We start from the raw sequence: 14,529 nt of genomic DNA, 5'->3' as shown, positions 1-14,529 counted from the left end.
TCTTTTTTGTCTTGGGTGTAAAGGAGAGAAACAAGAACGGAGTGGGCATAATCATAGACAGGACATTGAAAGACGCAGTAATAGCTGTGAAAAGAGTAGGAGATAGAATTATACTAGTAAAACTAGTAGTAGAAGGAGAAACAATAAATATAGTTAGTGCTTATGCCCCACAAATAGGACTAGACAGTGAGAGTAAACAAAGGTTTTGCGAAGATATGGATGATTTAATGCAAAGCATACCAAATGAAGAGAATATTTTCATTGGTGGAGATTTGAATGGGCATGTAGGAAGTGATAGACAAGGTTATGAGAATGTTCATGGAGGTTTTGTTTTTGGCAGTCGAAATAAGGAGGGAAAAAACATCTTGGATTTTGCTATGGCATACGATCTAATACTAGCAAATACCTACTTTATAAAAAGAGAGTCACATTTAGTACTTTCAAAAGTGGGCAACATAGAAGCCAAATTGACTTCCTCTTAACTAGGAAGAAAAATAGAGCTCAATGCAAGGATTGCAAGGCATTCCAGGAGAAGCTTTAACAAGTCAACATCGGTTGGTGGTCTTGGATGTCAGGTTTAGGAACAATTCAAGTAAGATCAGAAGAAATAGTGTAGCTCGAAGAAAGTGGTTGGATTTCATAGGAGTAAAGCAAGTGAAGTTCAAAAATGAGCTTCTCGAGTCCAAAGTATGGAAGCTGGATATGGAGGCCAATGATATGTGAATACAGATGGCATCAAAGATTAGAGAAGTAGCTAGAAAAGTACTTGGAGAGTCTAAAGGACATGGACCACCCTCAAAAGAGAGATGGTAGTGGAATGAGGAAGTACAAAAGGCAGTGAAGAGAAAAAGGGAATGGTATAAGAAATTACCTAAATGTGATAATAATGAAGTATATGAACAGTACAAGATAGCAAAGAAAGAGGCAAAAAAGGTAGTTAGTCAAGCAAGAGCACAGGCCTTTGAAAAGTTATATGAGAAACTTGGAACTAAAGAAGGGGAGAAAGATATTTATGGATTAGCAAGGAGGAGAGAAAGGAAATGTCAATATCTCAATCAAGTTAGGTGCATTAAGGATAAAGAAGGAAAAGTGTTGGTGAAAGATGAGGACATTAAAGAAAGATGGAGAAATTATTTTAATGATCTCTTTAATAATAGCCAAAATGGTAACAGCGTGAATATAGATTATAGAACAATAGAAAAAAATGTGAATATACTAGAAGGATTAGATCTTTAGAAGGAAAGGAAGCACTTAAGAGAATGAAAGTGGGTAAAGCTTGTGGACCCGATGAAATACCAATTGAAGTGTGGAAGTATTTGGGAGATATGGGAGTGGCATGGTTAACTAAATTTCTCAATCAAGTTAGGTGCATTAAGGATAAAGAAGGAAAAGTGTTAGTGAAAGATGAGGACATTAAAGAAAGATGGAGAAATTATTTTAATGATCTCTTTAATAATAGTCAAAATGGTAATAGCGTGAATATAGATTATAGAACAATAGAAAAGAATGCGAATTATACTAGAAGGATTAGATCTTTAGAAGTAAAGGAAGCACTTAAGAGAATGAAAGTGGGTAAAGCTTGTGGATCCGATGAAATACCAATTGCAGTGTGGAAGTATTTGGGAGATATGGGAGTGGCATGGTTAACTAAATTATTTAATAAGATTCTAAAATCAAAGAAAATGCCTGATGAGTGTAGGAAGAGTATTTTAGTACCTATTTTTAAAAATAAGGGAGACATACAGAGTTACTCAAACTATAGGGGAATTAAACTCATGAGCCATACTATAAAGTTGTGGGAGAGAGTTGTGGAGCATCGACTACGTCATGATACTTCTATCTCTCTCAATCAATTTGGTTTCATGCCCTGTCGTTCAACTATGGAAGCGATCTTTCTCATTAGAAGCTTGATGGAGAAATATAGAGATGTGAAGAAAGATCTACACATGGTTTTTATTGATTTGGAGAAGGCTTATGATAGTGTTCCAAGAGAGGTCTTATGGAATGTGTTAGAACAAAAGAGGGTATTTATTAGGTACATACAAGTATTGAAAAATATGTATGAAGGAGCAACTACTATTGTCATACAGTGGGAGGGGACACAAGAGATTTTCCGATCTCAATTGGATTACACCAAGAATCAGCCATAAGCCCTTACCTTTTTACATTAGTTTTAGATGAACTGAAGAAACATATACAAGAGAGTATTCCTTGGTGCATGATGTTTGCAGATGATATTGTTCTGATAGATGAGACACGAGAAGGAGTCAATAGAAAGCTTGAACTTTGGAGAAGTACTCTAGAGTCAAAGGGTTTTAAGTTAAGTAGAGCGAAGACAGAATATATGCATTGCAAGTTCAGTGAAGGCCAAACTGGTAATAGGGAAGGAGTTAGTTTGAATGGAGTGATACTGCCCCAAAGTAATCACTTTAAATATCTAGGCTCAGTCCTTCAAGTAGATGGGGGATGTGAGGAGGATGTTAGTCATAGGATTAAAGTCGGATGGTTGAAGTGAAGACGTGCTACGGGAGTTTTATGTGATCGTAAGATTCCCAATAAATTGAAAGAAAAATTTTACTGTACAGCCATACGACCGGCTATGTTATATGGTAGTGAGTGTTGGGCACTGAAAGAGTTATATACATCTAAGATAAGAGTTGCAGAGATGAGAATGTTAAGGTGGATGAGTGGCCATTCTAGACTAGATAAAGTCCATAATGAGAGTATTAGAGAAAAGGTAGGAGTGGTGCCAATTGAAGATAAGTTGAGAGAAGGGAGATTGAGGTGGTTTGGTCATGTGAAGCGTAGACATACGGAGGCTCCAGTTAGACAAGTAGAGCACATTAGGTTAGAGGATAGAAAGGAAAAAAGGGGTAAACCTAAATTGACTTGGAGGAGAGTAGTACAATATGACCTAGAAGCATTACACATTTCTGAGGATTTAACCCAAAATTGTTCAGAGTGGAGAAAGCGAATTCATATAGCCGACCCCAAATTTTTAGGATAAAGGCTTAGTTGAGTTGAGTTGAGTATTCTCTGCTCATGTTGATATGGTATCAGAGCCTGCAATTTAGTGTTCCACAATAATTCTCCAGCTATGGCCCAATCAGAAGTTACTCAACCGATTCAAACCATATTCGATGGATCCAATTACACTCTCTGGGTTCAAGACATGTGCAATTTCCTTAAAGGCCGCAAACTCTAGCGCTATGTTACTGGGGATATTACAGAACCAGTTCGTGACCAAGATGAAGCCGACACTACCTTCAAACCTCGAATTGAAGAATGGGACAGCACCAATCATAAAATCATCTCTTGGTTTGGCAATACATCTGTTAAATATATTCGCCAACAATTTGACAGATACAATACAACTAAAGAGGTATGGGATTTCTTGGTTCAACGATATTCTGCTAATAATAATGCCTCTCAATATCAACATCTTACTACTTTACATCGTACAATTTAATTCAATTCAACTAAGCTTTTATCCCAAAAATTTGGAGTTGCTATATGAATTCGCTTTCTCTACTCTAATCGATTTTGGGATAAATCCTCATTTCTTCTAGATCATGTTGTACTACTCTCCTCCAAGTCAATTTAGGTCTACTCCTTTTTTTCTTTCCATCCTCTAAACTCTACTTGTGCTCAATTAGCACCACTCCTACTTTTTCTCTAATACTTTCGTTACAGACTTTATCTAGTCTAGTATGGCTACTCATCCACCTTATTATTCTCATTTCCGCAACTCTTATCTTAGACGCATACGACTCCTTCAGTGCCCAACACACACTACCATATAACATAGCCGGTCGTATGGCTGTACAGTAAAATTATTAGGCAACTATTTTACATCGTATGTGGCAAGAAAAAGGACAATCCATCTAAGATTTTTATTATGAGATGTCTTTTATATGGGATCAATTGTCTCTATTAGAACCTTCTTGGAAATGTAATGATGATGCTAAGATTTTTATGAGTATCGTGATGACGTGCATCTTTATCAATTTCTTATGGCTATTCATGATGATTATAGGCATGTTAGAGCTAATCTTTTGCTTCGTGATCCTCTTCCATTTGTTGAAAAAAAGCTGTTTCTGAGTTAATTGCTGAAGAAACTCGAAGGAATATTACAAACTCTCTTATGATAATGTTTTAATCACTGCATCATCTGGAAATGATGTCATGGTCACTTCTTCTGAAGTTTCTTGCAAGTTTTGCAAAAATAAGGGCCACACCATTGATGCTTGTAGAAAGTTGCAACGCAAAAAGCAAGAGAGCAAGAACAAGGTCATTTTTTTCAACGACTAGCAACTGTTACAGTTCATACCAATACTTCAGAAATATACACCACTACCCATCTCTTGAAGTAACTTCTAGGATCCAAATACTCTCTGCAACAGACCTTGAGTCTATTGTCGACCAGGTTCTATCTCGTACAAAATTTCAGTCTTCTGCTTTTCTGGCTTTTTCATTTTTCATGTTGTAATAACATGACATCTGACCAATCTTTATTTTCTTCCAAAAATATTGCTTCTCAAATTCCTCCAATTCAAATTGCTGATGGATCTTGTATGTCTGTTAGTCATGTTAGCTCTATAGATCATAGTCAATTAGCTATTTCTAACGCATATCTTGTTCCTAAATTATCTATAAATCTTCTCTCTGTTGGAAAATTGTGTGAATTAGGCCTTGATTTATGTTTCTCTCGTACTGGTGTTATTGTGCAGGATTCAACGACCAAACAGATCGTTGGGACAGGCTGTAAAGTTGGTCGCATGTTTGAGTTAACTTCCATGCATCTCCCAACATCATCATTTGCTGCCATCTCTAATTCTCCTTCGCCTTCCAACAGTTTGCATCTTTAGCACTCCCGTCTTGGACATGCATCTAAATCCCGAATTCAAACATTAGCTGCTAGTGGGAAACTTGGTTCTGTTACCTTATCTGATTTTTCATGCATTTCTTGTCAACTTGGAAAATAATCAGCATTGCCATTTGAAAATAGTACTTCTCTTGCAAATGCACCTTTTGATTTAATTCACTCTGATGTTTGGGGTCCTTCCTCAATCACAATAGTTGGAGGTTCAAAATATTTTGTAATTTTTATTGACGATTTTTCTCGTTTCACATGGATTTATTTAATGCGTAGCAGGCCTAAATTACTTGGTATTTATAAAGAGTTCTCTACTATGATGAAAACACAAATATCTCGTACCATTAAAAATTTTCATTTTGATAATGCTTTAGAATACAAACAATATGAATTTCTTAACATTCTAAAGCAAGATGGTACTATTTCTCACTTATCCTGTCCAGGAACCTCTCAACAGAATGGACGAGCTGAATGCAAACATGGACATATTCTTGATATTGTCCGAAGTCTTCTTCTCTCTGCAGCTGTGCCAGAACAATTCTGGGGAGAAGTAGCTCTAACAGCTGTTTACACCATTAATCGAGTCCCATCATCTGTTGTTGGTAACATTACGCCTTATGAACTTCTTTTTGGTAAATCCCCCGACTACTTCAGCTTTCGGACTTTTGGATGTGCTTGTTTCGTTCTTCTCCAACGACTTAAACCTCGTTCTCGACTATGTTGTTTCCTTGGGTGTGGTATAGAACAAAAGGGTTACAGATGTTATGATCCTATCAGTAGACATCTTCGGATCTCTCGTCATGTCATATTTTGGGGGAAAACCATGTATTCCAGCATTTTCTAAATTTCACATAGACTGCCCTCCTATTTTTTATTTTACTAATCCTTCAATTGATCTTTTCCCTAATGATGACACAAGTGATGCTCCTTGTGATTCTTCTCATGCATCAACTTTATCAGGCCACCCAATGATTCTGGGTAGTCAGATGATGATCTTGACCCGAGTCTTCATCTGAAGGTACATCCATTCTTTCCCATACCATCCCTCATTCTTCTACTCGAGTGAAAGCTTTCCCTTCCAAATACAAAGATTATCATTGTTATTTTTCTCTTGCTACTTTACATGAACCTCACTCTTTTCGTGAGGCTTCATGTAACGCTCTCTGGCAGCAAGTAATGGCAAATGAACTTAATGCTCTATAGAAAAATGAGACTTGGGACATGGTTGATTTCCCTCAGAGAAAAACTGCAGTTGGGTGCAAGTGGGTCTATAAAATTAAGACTCGATCTGATGGTAGCATAAAACGCTATAAAGCCCGGCTTGTGGCTTAAAGGATTTACACAGGAATATGGCATTGACTATGAAGAAACATTTGCTCCAGTTGCTCGTCTCACCACTGTTCGAGCACTTATTGCTATTTCTGCAGCAGTGGTTGGACTCTCTTTCAAATGGATGTTACTAATGCCTTTCTCAATGGTGATCTCTCAAAAGAAGTTTATATGCAGCCACCCTTAGGCCTACATCATCCTCCAAATAAGGTTTGTCATTTTCGTAAAGCCCCTATATGGCTTGAAACAAGCTCCTCACTCTTAGTTTTCTAAGTTCGGCTCCACTATCGCTCAATTGAGCTTTAACTCAAGCCCTTATGACTCGGAGTTTTTCTTCAACACACAAGCAATGGTACTATCATTTTATTACTTTTTGTAATGATATGATCATTACTGATGATGATAATATTGGGATTCGGAATCTAAAACATGCCCTGCATCAACAATTTGAGATGAAAGACTTAGGTACCCTGAGTTACTTCTTGGAATTGAAGTTACATCCACCACGGATGGTCTTTTTTTGTCTCAAGCCAATTATGCTTCTGATCTCTTATCTCGTGCTGATATTGCAGATAGCAAAATTGTTGACACACCATTAAAGCCAAATGTCAAAGTTCATCCTAGTGATGGTGAATTGCTTTCTGACTCAACTCTTTATCGCCAGCTTGTTGGAAGTCTTATCTATCTCAGTCACTCGCCCTGATATCTCTCATATGCTATGCATCTTGTGAGCCAATTCATGCATGCCCCACGGTCCACTCATTTTGCTGCTGTTATTCGCATTTTGAGATACATTAAAGGCACTTTATTTCATGGACTTCATTATTCCTCTAATTCCTCTCTACAGCTTAATGCACTCTGATTCTGATGGGGCAGGAGATCCTACTGATAGGCGTTCAGCAACAAGTTTTTGCTTTCTACCTGGAGACTCTCTCTCATTTCTTGGCAAAGCAAGAAACAGACTGTTGCTGCTCGTTCTAGCACTGAGACTGAATATCGAGCATTGGCTGACGCAACCTCTGAGTTACTATGGCTTCGTTGGTTGCTACATGATCTAGGTTTTCCTCAAACTTCTTCTACTACATTATATTGTGACAATCAAAGTGCAATCCAAATTGCTCACAATGATGTTTTTCATGAGCGAACTAAACACATTGAAATTGATTGTCACTTTATTAGACATCATCTTCTTTAAAAGACGATCAAGCTTTATTCAATTTCTTCTGCTGCGCAACTTGCTGATATCTTCGCCAAATCTCATTCCACTAAGCGGTTTCAAGAACTTTTGTCTAAACTCAAGTTGACATCTAGTTTGCCACCTTGAGTTTATGGGGGGATATTACAATGTAAACAGAATCCAATTTAGGATGCAATCTCACTAATTTAGGCTTATATTAGGCTCTTAATATTGGCATTAATTTGTTTTCTTTCCTTATATTCTTTTTTGTCTTGGGTATAAATACCCTTCATTATACTCAAGTTTATATTTTTTAATAGAGCGATATTTTCTTCTTTTTATTCTCTGCTCATGTTGATATCATCAATGGATCAATCAGATTCTCACTGAGTATATAATAGCAAGTAATGCTATATCAGGTCTCAGTCGCCAAGCATCCCTGTTCTCTTCTGCAATAAAACATACTGGTGCCGATATTATGCTCACACACAAGGTGTAGGCGAAGGTCACAAGCAGCTCTACTCGGCATATCCTCATAATCTGAGTCTGCATGTAGATTATGTCAGAGTTGAATATCTAATCTTTTGGGCAAGAACTCAATGTACTAACCCAATAGCCGATTGAGTGAAGTCCATACCTGAACAAGGTACCAAACTGAATAAATAACATATTCTGTAGCAAGTAAGAGGCCTCCAATAAGCCAATCTGATTTTGCTGAACCCTGAGGCAGAGGCCATTGAATTGGAATGATCTGTTTTAGAAATGCGGTGGCTAAAATAACTGGGCCTTCGTAGAGAACCACTACTAATGCCCCTGTTATTGAAACTATGGTTCCAATCACTTCAGCTTGGGTGCTTGAGCTTCTCATATCTAGCTTTTCATCCTTTATAAGAAACCCAGAAAAAAAAGGATGTAAGAGGAGAAAACAAAGGAAGAAATCTCTAGCAAACTGGAGGAAGAGAGCCTGAAAATGATGGCCAACGCAAAGGTAAAAGGTGGTAGTAGGTTGCTCATGGCTGAAGCAAGAGTTGGAGAATTGTATTCTATACCTTTATTTCTAACAATCTGAGCTATAAACCTGCCTTCAGAAAATAATTATGATCACAATCACTCTAACCCTCGATAATATAACAAAAAAAGGTTGAGAAAACAGTTCTATACATACCAAATAAGGACAAGTACCCAAATCCCGAGGAGAAAAGGCAAATTGAGCGATTGACGCAAAGAAGTGCTGCATATGCCAAGGAGACAGGGACAGAGATATAGCTGGAGAATATGTGAGACCAGAACTTGGATTGGATTAAAAAAAAAAAAGAGAGAAAAATCAAATGATCAGGATATAGAAGAATCAAGACCTGCGAAAGATGAAGGGTACAGGGATGAGAAGAAGAGTTGCAAATGCATAGGAGTAAAAGATGAAAACATAGTAGCTCATCCCTTTCAAAGTAGCTGCTTTGAATAGAGTGTTCACACCCACATTAGTGCATTCTACAGAGATCATAGCTATAAATGGCAGTACTTCCTTGTAAAAAATCCTCCAGGCCATTCTCTTTTCTGTCCGTCAATACCCCCCAAAATGCCAATTTAAATGGATCAATAATCTCGATTAGAAATTTTATTTTTGGTTGTTCCAACATGTCATTAGGATTTAGGAATTCTTGTGGGTGGATGAGTCCAAGCTATGCTAACATCAGCAGCTTCTATCTTTCATTAATTTTCACCAATCATTTAGCAGAAACAACAAATTAATTTTTAAAAAATAACGCTAATATGATCAAATATGAAACTTCCAATCTGATGAGATTAATAATGTCAAAGTTATTGGCTAATTATTGAGACCAAATAGGGATTAGGAAAGCTGCAGAAATTGAAGGCATGGAAAGAGTTTGTGAGCTGTTTTCTCCTGGTGGGCATGGAGGGCAAATAGAAAACACGAGAAAACAAATCCAACAACAGCAAGTCTTTCTATGATAATTATTTTTATATAGTAATTTAAGTTAATTAATTAAACTAACACCTAATCAACTTGAAATCTGAATGGCCACCACACAAATAAATAGCTTCATTCTGTTGCTGTAGTAGAGAACCATCCAAATGAAAAAATGATTTGTTTTTGTTTGTGGTTGTCGCTATTATTGCCCTGAAAAATTGGATATGAAGGAAAATTTTCTCGTTGGTGAACTTAAAAAAAAATAAGAAAAAGAAAATATGAAGTAAAGTGTTTTAGTGGAGGCAAGCTGAAATCGATGATCATTCACATTCTTTAGGCCATATAATTCAATTTAAATTAATTCAAAGTTTACTCATTTGGATTGATCAATCCACAAATTTTGATTTAAAAATTAAATTAAATTAAATTTTAAAAAATATTTTAACATTTTGACTATGAAATAATTTACAATCCACAAATTAATCTAGATTTTTTTTTATATGGTGACCCAATATATAATACGAATCAATTCATTGTGAATGGATTCGAATTAAAAGAAATCCCCAAAAAATAACTGAAATTCAATTTGTATGATATATTTTTATTTTAAATCTAAACCTATACTATTCACATCATATAAATCAAAATAAAATTAAATTATCAACAACTAAAAAAAATTGTATAACTACCATACTTATTTTATTGAAAATTCTTGCCTAGATTTCAAATATGTAATATTCATATATTTAATAAGTGAGTCTTACCTAGATTTGACCAAGTGTGGGTCAAGAAATATTGAATGGCGATGTGGAACTAAGTCTATCCAAGAAAAATATGTATTCCATTGCAGGCTGCAGGCCTAATTCAAGGGATAAATTTTAATAATCGTTTCTAAACTTATACTGTTAAAATATAACAGTCTCTTAACTTAAAAATATAATATAAAACCCTTTCAACTTTCAAATTTTGAACAGTAAAATCCCTTTAACCTTCAATCACTATTTTCCAATTAGAAACTGACCTGGACAGTTTCAACGTGACGCTTAGTCAGCATTTTTCTTTTCTCCCTCAAGTTTTGTGTAAATTGAATCATTCTCTTCTTTGTAGAGAGAATAATTTTATACTTTGTATAAAAGAGAAGAGAAAAATACTTACTAAGCGTCATATTAGAGCCGTTCACATCAGTGTCTAATTGAAAAATCAGTAATTGGAAGTCAGAGAAATTTTACTATTTAAAATTTAAAAGTCGAAGAGATTTTATATTATATTTAAAATTAAAAAATTATAGCATTATAATCATATAAGTTCATGAACAACCGTTAAAATTTATCCCTAATTCAAGTCAAAATCTACATTAGACAAGTTGGGCCTCCCAATTTGCAGCCCAAATTGATGTTCCCTTAGACACCATTCTTAAGCACTCCATGATTGTGACAGTAAAGAAAACCGGAGACCACATGGAAATGCCTGCGCATGTATGTTGTCCTTTCAGAGGAAATCCCATCGAATTTTCTTCCTGCAGAAAATCTTCTAGAGCACAACATACGCTATATAAATTTCCTGGAGTTTCTTGGAAATTGAAACTTGTATGTCTCCTGTTTTCATGGCAACGTGGTTGAACCTTCTTATAATCCATGATTAGTGCAACAACTATATATATACATATTATCAAGTAAGAAAACTACATAAGAGACCAACATATAAAGATTATTATTTCTCCAAGCTGAATTTCTACAATGGCTGCACTTTTCTCAAAGATGCTAACCAAAACCGACATTGAGAGTTGTTTGTGTATTCCTGCTTCACCTCTTGGCCAATTGCCGTTCGAAGAAGGGCAGCGAGTGAACATGCACGTCCACGACGAAAGTGGCCAGGAATGGATCTTCTCTTGCTCTATAGAGGAAGATGAAAATGTGGGACGTTTTTTTTCTGTAGGTTGGCTTGAGTTTGCTCGTTTCAAGGATTTGAGAGTTGGTGATCAGGTCATTATTCATGAGGAAGTCATCAAACGCCATGCTGCAGCAACTTTGATAAAAATTACAGTCCAGAGGAAGATCAGATTGTTTGGTGTTGATATTTGGGCTACCTTGTGAAGTGTATATATATAATCAAAATACATGGTGAACCTACTTAATTAATCGTCTTTAATTTAGCTTCCAGTTTTAGTTTATTATACTTTTTTTAAATTAATATTTTTTATGTTTAGCTTTATATTAATATACATTGATGTTTAAACTCGAAACAGATCCTAGATTTAATCTAACCCATTGTGAAAAAAAGTAAATTTAATCTTTATGAAAATCAAGTGAGCTCTAGAAATTTTTTTTTTCCCTTGCGCATGCCAAACTACAATACTACTATTATTTTCTTTTTAAATGTGAAACTGAACAATTGTATATGTCACATCAGCGAGGTATTAAATAAGAAATTCTTACTTAGTGAAACCCACATGTTTGCCTTTTAAATCCATATTGGACAGAGTATATGTAAGAAAAATCCATATTAAAATTATTATTATTATTATTATTATTATTTTTTTTTTTTTTTTTTACAAGGGCAAGACCAATAGATTATAATGCAAAGAAAAGATTACGAAATTTGTTTGCTTCCATGTATTACAAGCAAAGGAGTCGCATTGGAGCATTCTTTTAGCTAATGAATGAGTAGCACAATTACATTCCCCATTAGCAAAAGTAAAACTAGCACGCAAAATTGAAGAAGATAACAAAGCTATGTCATGGAAAATGTCTTGAAGAACTAAGGGTACCACACTACCATTAGCATAAGAAAATAAGCATCACCCTCAATAACAACATTCGGGAACCCTTTGTTTTTTGCCAAAAAAATGGCTTCACGACAAACTATTGCTTCCAACATAATTGGGTCAGTGATTCGTTTCACAGAATTTGCAAAACCAGCCGAGAATTTGCCCTGAAATATTATGGGCAATGAACAACATTCGGGAAAATGTTTCTGTTAACGTCAACCGCAACATCAAAATTGATTTTAATTGCTGATATGGGAGGAGGAAGCCAGTGTGGAAGTTTCACAATAGGATTGTTAGGAACTCGACTGTCAACTAAATTAGACGAGAAATTCATTGAGGGCCAATTTTGACATGGCATTAATCTCCTGAAATGTCCACAACTGTTGTTCAAAGATAAGAGCATTTTGGTTCTTCCATATGAACCAGAAGAGATAAACGAGCAATTGAGATAATTTTTATCATTTTCATGGGTGGAAAGAACTTAAAGAAGTTCACTGCAATAGTTAGCCATGGTAGAACTATGAAGTAGTAATGAACAAATTCGACAGGAAGAATGGAGCCATACCTCAACTGCATGAGGACACTGAAAAAATATATGGGGTAACGTCTCAAAGGCCCCATAATGTTTCCCGAGGAAAGTAATGGACTCTCTTATGTAACAAGTCTCCACAAGGCAATCTTCCCTTAACCAATTTCCATAAGAAAATCGAAAGTTTGCTAGGAAGAGAAATTAATGCTCCAAAGTTTTTTCCAAAAATCTTCAATGTGAGTATGAGAGGATGTCCCCAGATTGTTCTGCATAGAGATGTGATCATGAGCCTCTCTAGCCAAGTAGTAGCCCGATTTATCAGAGCATTCTCCTGTTTTAGTGAAATGCCAAACTATTTTTTTTTTAATAAGCTGTTATTTTATTAAAAATGAACATGAAGAAAAAGGGAAAAACCACCAATTGAAGGACCCAGGACCAATAGGTGATGAAAAAACCCCAACAACACAGCTGCAAAATAAAAAAAAAAAAACCTTCAAAAACCGTCACATCTGCAGATTATTAAAAATGCCAAACTAACTTGTCATCCCTTTTGTAAAAAGAAAGAGCGATAGCAAGTATATTTTTGAACTTCTTCATCCTGAAAATTTTCATGTGCAACATCCAAATTCTGAGAGCAACTATTAGGGTACATGAGTTGAGCAATCCAATGAATAGAAAGATCACGAGAAGAATCGGTCCTTATATTTTTAAAAATATATAATTTCATTCTTTATATTTATTGTGAAAAAATCACACCTACACAAAATAAAGAATATAAAATTTAATGTGATTCGGCGTAAGCCTATTCCACCAATAAATCTACTATTAGGGAAAAATAATTACAACCATTAATTATTTTTCTCACTCTCAAACAAAACTCACGGAATTCAACACACCTCTCCACTTTGTAGGCTCTCTGCAATACATTCCATATAATGGCCAATCAACTATTCATATATATAGGCCACTAAAATCCAGTCCTTTTAGAACTACAATTATTAAACTTCATAATTTAAATTCTACTAAACTTTCTAAACTGATTATATTTTCTAAATTAATTATACTTCTTAATTCCAATTGGACTTGGACTCTAACAATCTTTACCTCCAAGTCAAATGGAATTAATCTTCACAATTTCCGCAAAAGTCAATTTTCTTTTTGGTACTTCCTTGTACTCTTGATTGTTGATATTGCCTCTTACTTCCATTTGCATTCTTCCAATTAATGTGCTTCCTTTCAATTTGTGGAGATTCTTTGTACCAATCTTTTCATCCTTCATGATCACAAGAGCACCTTAGCTAACCCTCGTGACCCTACCATGAATCAAACACCCATAATGCAAAGAATTCAATTTACCCAAGCATATTAAGTTTCTTTCAAATTTAGAAACATATTTCACTTCATCGAACACTTTTACTTGATCACCATATAACTTGATCTTCACTCTTCCAATACCTTCAACTTCCATCTTGTTCTCATTGGCTAGCTTCACTTTTTCTCCTTTTTTCTCTTCAATCATATCAAACTACTTATTTTTGAGCAAGTATGGAATGGGCAAGTAGTGTCCATTAACCACTCATCTTGTAATGGAACTTTTGCCTTTTCTTCTCATCATCTATATTCAAACATTCCCCATCAATATCATCATCCATTGCAATTGTAGTAGTTCCTTCTTTTTCTTTTTCATGACTCTTCTTGAATTGTTTAAACTCTACAAGATCTTCTTTCATCTTTATACAAATGGTATTGAATGTGACCTTTCTTATGACAGTAGTAGCATTCTCTATCTTCATGGTCTACTCGTGGTTTCGAGCTCGACCTACTATTTCTTCTCCAATTGTTTCCACGTGGATTGCTTCTACTATGAATAGAACTAGCAACAAAAGCTCTACTTTCATTGCTACTACCTATCTTCTTAAAT

The 14,529-nt window shown here is 35.4% G+C and overlaps 1 protein-coding gene across 1 annotated transcript; it reads right to left on the bottom strand.

Annotated features, from left to right (window-relative positions):
• Nucleotides 1-7,757: 7,757 nt before the first annotated feature.
• On the bottom strand, nucleotides 7,758-8,928 carry LOC110649311 (WAT1-related protein At5g40240-like). Its single transcript, XM_058134204.1, has 5 exons — nucleotides 8,738-8,928; nucleotides 8,548-8,613; nucleotides 8,333-8,460; nucleotides 8,020-8,252; nucleotides 7,758-7,928 (listed from the first exon to the last, which is right to left on the bottom strand). Exons 1-5 carry the CDS (start codon nucleotides 8,926-8,928, stop codon nucleotides 7,758-7,760), a joined length of 789 nt encoding a protein of 262 aa, XP_057990187.1.
• Nucleotides 8,929-14,529: the final 5,601 nt, after the last annotated feature.

The sequence above is a fragment of the Hevea brasiliensis genome, chromosome 14 (assembly GCF_030052815.1).
Source record: "Hevea brasiliensis isolate MT/VB/25A 57/8 chromosome 14, ASM3005281v1, whole genome shotgun sequence".
Classification (NCBI taxonomy): Eukaryota; Viridiplantae; Streptophyta; class Magnoliopsida; order Malpighiales; family Euphorbiaceae; genus Hevea; species Hevea brasiliensis.
This window is presented reverse-complemented; position numbering and strand designations above follow the sequence as displayed.

What these genes read in the sequence shown, in the direction of transcription:
- LOC110649311 (XM_058134204.1), bottom strand. Translation starts at nt 8,928, where the DNA reads ATGGCCTGGAGGATTTTTTACAAGGAAGTACTGCCATTTATAGCTATG. An exon ending in TGGGTACTTGTCCTTATTTG is followed by an intron (nt 8,461 to 8,547) that starts GTATGTATAGAA and finishes TTCTGAAGGCAG; the next exon opens with GTTTATAGCTCAGATTGTTA. An exon ending in TTTCAGGCTCTCTTCCTCCA is followed by an intron (nt 8,253 to 8,332) that starts GTTTGCTAGAGA and finishes ATGAAAAGCTAG; the next exon opens with ATATGAGAAGCTCAAGCACC.